Raw genomic sequence first — 10,581 nt, forward strand, 5'->3', positions numbered from 1 at the left:
CAGTTGTGCCAGTTCACTGTGACCTCGGGGTCAGATTGACCAATGGGGGTCTCTCTCCCTCCGGATCAAGGGCCAAGGGGGGGCGGCAGGTTTCTAGGGCCCCACTGCCTCTCTTCAGGTCTCCCCAATGCTGCCGCTGTACTCTCAACGAGTTATGTGGCAGATCTCCGGAGGCTATTATCTCACCTGGATACAGGTCCGTTGACGACCCCCTCCAACGTTCAGGTCTCTTTTGTTTCAGTCATTGAGTGGGGGGCGGGGAGTCCTCCGGTGCTCCCAATGTCTCTCCAGCCGAGTCAGGATTAATTCTGGTTGGTGAATCACTCACTGAAGCGGTATCCCATTTGCAGACCACAGTTTCCCCTCACCGCTCCCCGTCGCTTCTTCACCTCCACTGCTCCTCAGTTCCTCATTTCTGGTCACCACGGGGAGGCGGGCGCGCTCCAGATGCCCCACTGTTCAAGTGGCGGGCCGGCGGTGCTCCTAGTCAGGGAGAGACCCTCATCCACAACCCACTCTCGGTCGGTCCAGCCGCATCACCTCGCCCGCTTTCTCCGGGACTCCGGGGGCCGCGGCTCCGAGGGCGGGGCTCCCTCCATCTCTTATTGTCCGGGTGTCGTCCTCGCAGGCCGCGCCGGCAGCAAGGGCGCAGCCACCTCCGCCTCCCCCTCCGGGGCGACGTCTCCTCAAGCGGTACCCGGCCCTCCAGGCGCCGAGGACCCGGACACCCCCAGGGCCAAACGGCCGCGGAGCCTCACCGTTCCGGCTCCACTCGGCATCCGCCCGGCCGAGTTCGGCCGCGTCTCCCCCTCCGAGGATCCAGGGGAGGGGGGAGGCCTCCCCCGCTGCACTTCCGCGGCTCCGGCGGCTCTCGTGCAGCAACGTCCGCTCGGGGTCTCGCGCTCCAGGCCAGAGTATCGGGCGACTCCCCTCCAAGGCACGGCCCGGTCTTCGGGCCGGGCCCTTTCTAGGTCTCCACAGCACCCCGGATCTCCGGATTCATGCCGGCCAGCTTCGAGAGGCACCAAGGCAACCCCCCCTTTCGGATGGGGTTTAAAAATGTCTGTTTAGTGGCTGGTTTCGGACGGATGACGGAGGGGTCCAGAGCACTCTTAGAGTGCGACCGCCATCTTGACGTCCGTAGCCACGCCCCCACTGTATGCTTTTTTAATGGATCAGAATCCAGAAATTTACTGATGTGACTTCTGAATAACCACTGTTGTGACGTCACACAGGTAAAAGACTAGCTTCCTCTTTGTTCCACCTTCTCACTAGGGTCTCCAGAGACCCGAATGGTGGCCGCATAACAGTTGGTTGTCCCTCCTGTTCCTCCTGGGTTACCACAGACCCCGAGGGAGGTGGGAGAACATGGGCAGCACTGTTCCTGCGCCAAATGCCTTATCCGCTGTCAGTACGAGGAGTGTGTAGATTGTGGTAGGGGAGGCTGGCAGGGCACCAGATTATTATTGTTTCAGTTTTGGTGGGGGAGAGGGGAGGTCTGGCTGATGATTTTGATGTAGTGGGGGGCTGGAAGCCAGTTTTTTTTTGTTTCATTATCCTTAAAGAGGGATATGGGGGGGGTGTGTGCAGCTGGTCGAGTGGTGGGGGGGCAGGAGTTTTTTGTTTTTTTTGGAGTTGGGTGGTGCTTTTTTAAGAGGATAGTGTAAGTGAGTGCCAGGAGGCCAATTCTGTTTTGTTTGTTATATATGTATGTATGTATGTTAGTTGAGTTCCTGTTATGCACATCTAGCCAAAAGCAGTGGAGTGTGCTGCACAGGGTCAACGATAAGCATAAAGTCAACAATTAATAGGAAAGGTAGGTTGTTTGTAGTTGATTCATGCATTGTAAAGTGGTGTTCTTTTAGGAGGTGTGTCTTCAACTCTTTGCTAAACTGGAACATCGCTGAGGCTATCTTGATGGAAACTGAGATGTTGTTCTAGATCCTGGGTACATAGATGGAAAAGCCCTGCAGCCTTGTTTTTTTCTTGCTCCTTTTGCTGGGGAGCACCAGAAAAGGGAGGTTTGTCTGCAGCATAAGTGTTGGGGGGGGGGGAGTTGGGGAGGGGAACCTGGCTGTGATGGTAGCTGGTTTAGAAAATGGTGCAGGCCAACAATGTTCAAGTCGGATGGGGGTGATGTGATCATATTTATTCAGGCCTTTAATGAGATGTGCTGTGGCATGTACAGTGCCCTTAAGTGGTGCCAGTATGGAATGTGGGAGGCCTTGGAACAGGGTATTACAAATTTCAAGATGCAAGAATACAAGGGCTCGAACAGCAGTTCTGAAGTCGCTTTCTGGAAGAAATGCTCTCACTTTTTTTTGGGGGGGGAAAGAAAACGGGTGCAAGGCTATTTTTGTTTCTTTGACGATGTGTTTGTTAAGGATGATTCCATGTGACATGGTATTTGGTGGGCTTGTCTGTAAGATAAGTGGGGGGCTGGTTGTGGTGGCAGCTGGTTTTGAAAATGGTTCAGGCCAGCAAGGTGAGCCAACAGAGTTCAAATAGGATGAGGATGACAAGATCATACTTCTTCATGCTTTGGATGAGACATGCTGTGGCATGTACTATGTTCTTTAAGGGGTTTCATTGTTTGGAGTGCTGGAGGCCTTGGAACAGGGCATTACCACTTTCAAGATGCAAGAGTACAAGGGCTTGAACAGCAGGTCTGGAGTCGCTTTCTAAAAAACATGGTTTCACTTTCTTTGGAAAAGAAAGCTGGTACCTGGCTATCTTTATTTGGCAATGTTAGTTGAGGGTGATTCCAAGTGACTTGGCGCTTGGTGAAAGTTTGGGTTTGCACCCGTTAAGGTTCATGTCATTGAGACAGACTTGCACTGTTTCTCGATTGTTGTTCATGGTAAATAACAGGCATTCTGTCTTATTAGATATGAGTTCCAGGTAGGTGCTGTACATTTAGGTTTGGATGGTGTACAGGTAGTGTTTGAAGCATTTGGTGTCTGAAGCAGAGTGGACTTTCATGTAGAATTGTGTATCATCTGAATATTAGTGAATCGTGATGCTATTATCTGTGAGCAGAGCACCAAGTGGCTCCATGTAGATGTTGGAGATGACAGAGGACAGCATGGACACCTGGGGGGCTCTACAGGCGATGGGGATGTTATAGGACCTTGAGGGGTTCATGTGAACAAACTGGTGTCAGTTGGAAAGGTAGGAGGAAAACCAGCAACGGACATTACCAGTGAATTCCATTCAAGACCCCAAGGCACGTATGAGGGTGGGATGGTTGTGTTAAAGGCAGCAGAGCTGTCCAACAATTTCAGGAGGTAGGAGTCCTCTTCACCTGTGCCCAGGAGGGCATTGTTTATGATGTGTAAGGTAATGGAATCTGTGCTGAAGCTAAGCTGGTAGCCATGCAGAGGATATTCAGCATTAATGCAATTGTGTAGCTATTTAAAGTTACTCTTCTCCTCCTGTATACATGTTGGGAGCAGTTGATTTGGAATGGGGTAAAAGACAATATACAATTACAGATAGGTAAGATGTGAATAAGAGGGATGTTATTCACCTCGGGGTTCTAAGTGACTTCAATGACAATTCCAGCTTTGCTCTCATTGTCACTCAACCCCTTGGTGAATAACATCCCTGTTATTCACAGCTACCCATCTATAATTTTAGAACTGGGCATACTTAAGTGTAGAACTGTGACTGTGTCACTGTAGACACTTCCAACCAAAATTCCTATTGCAAACCTCTTTAGACCACCTCCGCCTTGTCACAGTACTACATCTCCTTTTGTGCTTCACTTTTTCATTGTACAGATTGCAGTACTTTGGTAAAAAGTCACTAAGGAGGGGCTCATCTGATTAAAGCAATATAAATCACTTCAAGATAGAATAATCCATTTTCCTTGCATAAACTTCAAAGGAAAGATAAAGTGTTTTTTTGTAGTGAGTGGCTTGTGATAGATCCAGTTTAACTTGTGCTTCTCTGCAAAGAACTACAGGGTGTTTCACATGGTAATACGTGAGAACGCCCAAAAAGATTTTCTGAAAGGAAGATGGGTAGTTGTAATTTGGTCTTTGACATGCATTAAAGTGATGAATATTTTATGAGGAGGGAAAGGGAAAAATAAAAATAATTAGGCACAAGATAAATCACCAGTCTCCCTAATAAAAGATAGCCTGGTACAATTTATTCTTTGATAGCCTTGAAGGAGCCTAATATTGGTCCTCAACTGCGCATTTTCACATACATCATCTGTGCAACTACCTACTTGACCTCTTTCTTTAGAACAGGTCTATTCCAGGTCTATTACAGGTTTGCTGAACTATATATTTTGGCAGTGTGGCTTTGCTTTCTTGTAAAATGAGGTATGCTGGGTTTAAGCACACCTGAAGCTCTATACATTGAGGTACTATCCCTAGAATGGCTATGTACTTTTTAGAGACCTGACATCTCAGGGTGGCCCTTTGAAATCACATTTGTAGAATTTAGTGTGTTTGGCCTCAAAGGAGGTATTTGCCTAAAAGAGCAATTATGGTGCTGCATTACATGCTTCCAATGTGATGCAGTGCCTCTGAATTTAAGTTTTATTTTGGTATCCTCATGTCCAAATTAATGTCATTTGAAAAACTAATACTGTGCTAGTAAGATTTAAGTGGCAGAAGACAATTAAGCTGTGAAAGACTATCTTTTCTGAGAGTATTATTAAAACACCACACACTGTTTTGTGGACAAGCTGAATATGACTATGGAAGCTACCATAGCAATATCCAGCCCAACAGAACTTTTATACCTTTAGAATCGTTTAATTTAAGCAGTGTTTCCCTTTCCAAAATCTTGAGGATGATTCCTTTTCTAGGACTTATTGAATGTTCACAGGTAGAGCCACGGTGTGCTATCTTCATTCAAGGTTTATATTTTGTTTTACAGTCGCTAAACCCCTTTCAAAATAGAAATTATCTGAATCTTTCGGTAACCTGTTTACAGCCCTCTCCACCATCAAGATGTTTGAAGGGCTACACCCAATGATCCTAGACCTGTATCGAGTTGATTAAAGGTTGCTTTCGCTGAACACCTTCAGAGTTGAAATTGTTGTTATTGTACAATGTTCTGAGTTATTTCTCTTCAGGTGACTAACCACGTAACTCGTGAAGATGGAGGTGCCCTCAGACCTGCCCTAGGCCGGTCCTGGGGTTTTGTGCCGAGCACCCGCATTCTTCTTGAACAGACTAAGGGTTTTTGTGCAGAGCCAACCAATCGGCGTATTGTCACCTTAACCAAGTCACCGCGGCAGGTAAGCAGAATGACTTGTGAGCTTACTTGGTTCTCCTAAGGCTTTTTTTTGCGTATCGGTTGTGCTGTCATGTTCTTTTTATATCTCCACTTCTTAGATGATTGGCATTTGAAGCTTATGGAGGTAAAAAGATTATGCGGTCGTCCATTTTCATTTCCTCTTTACTGGCTCCAACTCAGTGCTTAATTTGTGTTTGTTGTTTCCGGTGCTGATCACCAGCACTTATTTTTGTGGGCCGTGGCTTATTCTTCTGCCTCAAGCCTTTACTTTGAGCAAAAGACACATATGTGAAAGATGAATGAACGGAAAAACGAAAAAGGGAGAAGGCATAAAGCTTCAAGACTGAGCTGAAGGGCAGGGAGTGGCTGTAAATGGATTGAAGAGGCCCGAGATGGCTTCAGGGTTACGCCACCTCAGTATTCTGTGTTCGCACATTTAATTGCAGCAGCCACGCATTTAGGAGGAGGTCTTTGGGCACCGGCATGTTTTTATTTACAAATTAAGCACTGCTCCAACTACCTTAGTTCTAATTTTGTATGCATCTAACCGTTTTAATTTTGTGCAAACATCCAAACTATGGTTGTCCTAGTAGAAACATTTGAGAAGTATGCGTGTGGGTGAAAAGCCCTTTTTCGGAGCCAGGCGTTCCTTAGAATTGTAATTTCATACCGTTATGGTTGCTATCAAGAATGCCAAAATGTATTTGTTGAACAGCAATCTCTCTATCAACATAAATGTAAGGAAGTATTGTAATCCGTCCTTTTATTAGAGTCTCATTTTTTCCTAAACCGATCAGAGGAAAAAGGGAAGCCTTCGTAAAAAGCACTACCAATTTCCAAATGGTGGAGGCTGAGTAAACGTATAAAACTTCTACTTAATTGCTCATTTTATCTTAAGTCGAAGGGTACTCTTTTTAACTTATGGTGCTGATTGATGTTTGTAGGTAAGGATGCATGTATGTATGACGTGAGTCGAAACACTTGTAAATCCAAGTAGTTGGATTTGTAAAGCTGTACATCCTATACTAAAACGGTGTGTTATTTTTTTCACAAACGTGTAACACAATTAACCAGTTTCGCAGAGGCGCTCTTGTAGTTTGGGGTTGTAGAAAAGAGATTTTTTTAGTCAAAATTTAGCAGGTCTGTTATAGTAAAGGATGATGTATTTTTTTAACAGCAAAATACAAAAACAAAACAAAAACATCAAAATGGAACCATGGGTCTGATTTGGATCTCAGGGAAGGGAATATTCCAGCACAAGCCTGACAGATATCCCGTCCGCCCTATTACGATCTCCATAGGACAGAATAGGATTGTAAAATGGAGGACAGGATATCCGTCACGTTTCTGACACAGTATTCCCCTCCACCAAGATCTAAATCACGCCCTAAATCAAAGTGGAAAGTGCTACTTTCTGCAATCCTGACACTCGTGTGGAAAACATGTTTGTATAGGTTGTTGGCTGTTCATTCCTTTCTTCTTCTTCTTCCAGCCGACAGGGCTCCAGGCATTGTTGGAGATCAGCACCTGCGCATCTCTGGGCGCTGGATCTGCTGCATCTGGAGGCGCATCGTGACACGGGTAAAAACCCGTCCATTCCCACCATACTAGACTGCTAAGGCAAGCACACTAAGAATTGTGATGGTCCTCCTGGTGTATCTGAAAATTACCTTTTCTCAGCTAGAACATGAGAAGCATTCCGTTCCACAGAGGAAAAAAGAGCAGGAGAGAGCACTTCAACTTGAAATGGGTGTGAAATTGGATTATTCCATACAGCACAGTGCCTTGAAGCAAGAAGGGCTCTGCTACGCTCTGCTGTCATACTCCACAATCATCTGACTCTAGAGATTCAGTACAGCATGGCAGGAGAAGGGAGATGTTGGTTCCTTTGCTCTACATGTAAAGATTTCCTGCTGGTCGCTTACAGAGGCCTGGGAGCTGAAGACTCCCTAAGATCCAACAGAGACCGTGCACATCTGGGAATAGGTCTCAGGCCTGTGTTCTGTGCACATTTGGAACAGTGGACAGAACAACAGCCGCCTGGCACTAATAAATGTTTGAATTATTTAAGAATGGCATGACTTTGTGTTGTGAAAGTAATGATTTTACATTGAATTTCATCAGTTTAAGGCCTTTATTTCTTAAGTCAATTAAGCTTCAAATGGCCATCCTGTGAATGAAGTTACAGTAGATCTCAAAACCCAAGCAGATGTCATCAAGAGAAGCAGCTCTGTAGAATGCCTAATGTTAAAGAATATTAGGGATGCAGAACTGGGTAAAGAAAATTTTATTTTTGCTACACTGTATGTCCTCTTTATGAACTTACAAATCTCAGCACGTACAGGCTTGAACGCTCATAGACTTGGCCTCCTTCTTACCAAGCAGTCTTCTGCCAGTCCAGTTATTCACTGTGGTTTATTGTACTCCTTGAAGGTTTAGGCGCAGGTTGTGTTTTGAAAACACATTTTCATGACAGTAGTGCACTATCCATACTTCATCTATGTTATGCAGTATTAAATTTTAGGTTTGTGAATTCTGTACTCAAGCTTTCTTAGTTTCAGATCGTCATACTGTATGATTGATATGTCTAAGGATGTCTCACAGGTCACATAAATAAATGCCAAATTTGTGCATTCCATGGCGCGCAAATCTTCAGATATGGTTTTTGCTTTGGACGGACATTTTTGGGAAGGAACCATGAAAGAGTTTTTGGATCCGCTTAAGAAAAGGTTATGTAATTTTGTTTTTCTGGCCCCTGTTTGGAAGTAGTTTGTTTTTCTTGGATTTTGGCACACCGGTGACCTAACCTGAAAATGCATGTTACTTGGTAGGGTTAAAACCAAGTTATTATCAGACGTCCCTTTAGTGTCAGCATCAAGTGAACATCCCAACCCCCGATTAAAGTATCTTTACAAAGGCCTTAAAATTACTTTTCCATCATGAAGATAATGTTGTCAGAAACTCTACTTTATAATCTCTTTAGGGTACACTTAATTAATGCAGGGACATGAAGAGAAAGAGGTTCCCCATTTTGAAAGTAAGGTGAGCTTTGTCTCTTCCTTGGAGAAATGGTAGGTATGCAATTTGCCTACACTGTAATATCACATTCTGCTTCATAGGATCTTCATTGATAGTCATAAAGACTGAATAATTCCCTGCTGCCAGCATGGGCCCCAGAACACCTTCTTAAACATATACTTGACTTTTTGGAAATTAGACTGAAGAATGTTCATCATTGAAAACCATCTTCCGTAAATCTTCAGTGTAGGCTTTTTCCTACACATTTCCATGGTTCTTAAACTACTGCTATGTTGATGTTTCTGTGGTACTCCCAATTCGATGACAGCCATGATTTAAGCATGTTAATCTATGACAGAAACCAAAATTTTGGAACTACTATTACAGGTAAGTAACTTCTTTTCTTCCCAACAGGCATTGTTTGAAGTCTATAGGATCAGGTTCTTCTACAGACCAATACCTGGATATAGTGATTGATTATACATTGTGATTAAACTGCTGCTATGGGTAGTTCACCAGGACCCTGGAAGTAGCTTCCTAAAGTGCAGCCCAGCACAGTATGAAATTCAGAGTGGCTAGCATTACTGCAGAAGGCAGCGCTACACATTTCCATATCCTTGGAGCGACCTCCAGCCAAGTTGATGGCAGGTTAACACATTTGCACACAAACACACTGTGACAGCCTGCAGTACCTGTGACATGCCCAACTGTCTTTATTCTTAATTTAGCAAAGTCTGTTGTAGAATAAACATTTTGCAAGTCCCACTTTAACAGTCATGCACTGCTAGTGAAAACTCTTAGTGAAATCTCAGCCAGTGCCAGTAATAGCCAGAGTGGATTGGCTAGAGTGTTTGATTGCCAGAGAGAGAGTGGAAGTTTGTGAGAGCTAAGTTAGCAGCCCTGTAGCCAAGGAAAGCAAAGACTGGATTGAGAGTGGAGACAGGTAATGGGTCTTGTTTGTTTCAGATAGTGGGGTAGGTGTGTGCATGTATCTTTGTGTATTTTTCTAAAAATGTTTCTGCATGCATGTGTAGATGTGTGCATTTATGTGTATGTGTCCCTCCTTGAAAGACTTTGTCTATATTTATCTTAAAGATATGCATATACATTAAAGGTATGTAGATGCAGAGTTTAGAACAGTAAATCTATACATATATGTAGCTTCATGATATTGTATTAGTCAATATTCTGTATGTGATGTTTTGGTATCTCTCAATATTGTGACTTATATCTGGGTGATCACTGCTAGTAATCCTGCAAGGTATGGTCTCTATTGTGATTGTCTCTGATGTGATCACTACTGCAACAATTGTCAAAGTTATTAGGAGCTCTGAACTATTTTCATTGATGTTTGGAGACCCCTGGTTTTATCTATACAGTGAGTGGTCTAAATACCATTAACTGTGCATACAGATTAATGGCAACCCTATCACATGGCGGACATTTGACTTCATTGTTGTAAGAAGATGAAATAGGTGAGTTTGTATATATGGTAAAGAGTGTAGTGAGGCATTAAATAACCCCAATCAGGAGCATGTCCCCTTCAATGTTGAGGTACCACCGTTTTACATAGTTGGTATGAGTAGACATGGGGAACTGGACAGTTCCTTGACACACGGTTTGGCAATCTAGTTGTCATGTTCCAAATAATATTGTGCTACACACTAAGGGCCTTACAGGCAACAAGCTGTCTCTTGCTCCACAAGATTTGTTGTACTTGAGGTCAAATGCCGCTCCCTGTCTTAGCTTAAGGTCCCCAAACTGTAGTTGAACCATAGGATTAATTCAGTCTCTCCTAGGTGGAGTGACGCAGATCCAGTGCTTCCTTGGAGCTTTCTAAAGGGATCCATTATTATGTGCACTCTAGAGACTCCTGAGAATTTGACCTAGAGCCCAGATTATCTTGTGGAAACACTCCTTTATGATTTCATTCAGACAAGACCCAGCCAGCTCCTGAATCCTTCCTTGTAGTTGAGGTTAGTTCTCAATCAGTGTAGAGGGCTTAGGAACAAAAGACTGCTTAGTCAGTAAGCAAGAAGCCTTGTTTCAGGAGTAAGTAGAAAAATATTGCCTTCTAGTACTCTGCCACCATCTTAATTCCCCAAGGCACAAGAGCAGGTACTAGCTGTGTTATGCAGTGCTAATTAGCCATCTGATGTCACCAGTTAATGTTGTAGAGCTATGCCAGCAAAATGCTGATAACCCATTCCTGTCTGTTGGCTGAATGCCTGAGCACATCTATTCTGTATTAGAACATTCGAAGTTGGCAGCTCCATTGAAAACAATGGAGTGCTGCGGGCTTTT

The 10,581-nt window shown here is 44.1% G+C and overlaps 1 protein-coding gene across 3 annotated transcripts in view; it reads left to right on the plus strand.

The window, feature by feature from the left end:
* RAD51D (RAD51 paralog D) overlaps window positions 1–7,902 on the plus strand; it is a 161,785-nt gene extending 153,883 nt beyond the window's left edge. For 2 of the 3 annotated variants that reach the window (XM_069226758.1, XM_069226757.1), the window contains 2 exons: window positions 5,096–5,260; window positions 6,752–6,972. In XM_069226758.1, the coding sequence (XP_069082859.1) occupies window positions 5,096–5,260; window positions 6,752–6,835 (249 nt within the window). In that variant the 3' untranslated portion in view covers window positions 6,836–6,972. Of the gene's footprint in view, window positions 1–5,095; window positions 5,261–6,751 lie in introns of all 3 variants that reach the window. The other variant, XM_069226756.1, reaches the window with a different exon arrangement.
* Window positions 7,903–10,581: the final 2,679 nt, after the last annotated feature.

Source organism: Pleurodeles waltl, chromosome 3_2 (assembly GCF_031143425.1).
Source record: "Pleurodeles waltl isolate 20211129_DDA chromosome 3_2, aPleWal1.hap1.20221129, whole genome shotgun sequence".
Lineage (NCBI taxonomy): Eukaryota > Metazoa > Chordata > Amphibia > Caudata > Salamandridae > Pleurodeles > Pleurodeles waltl.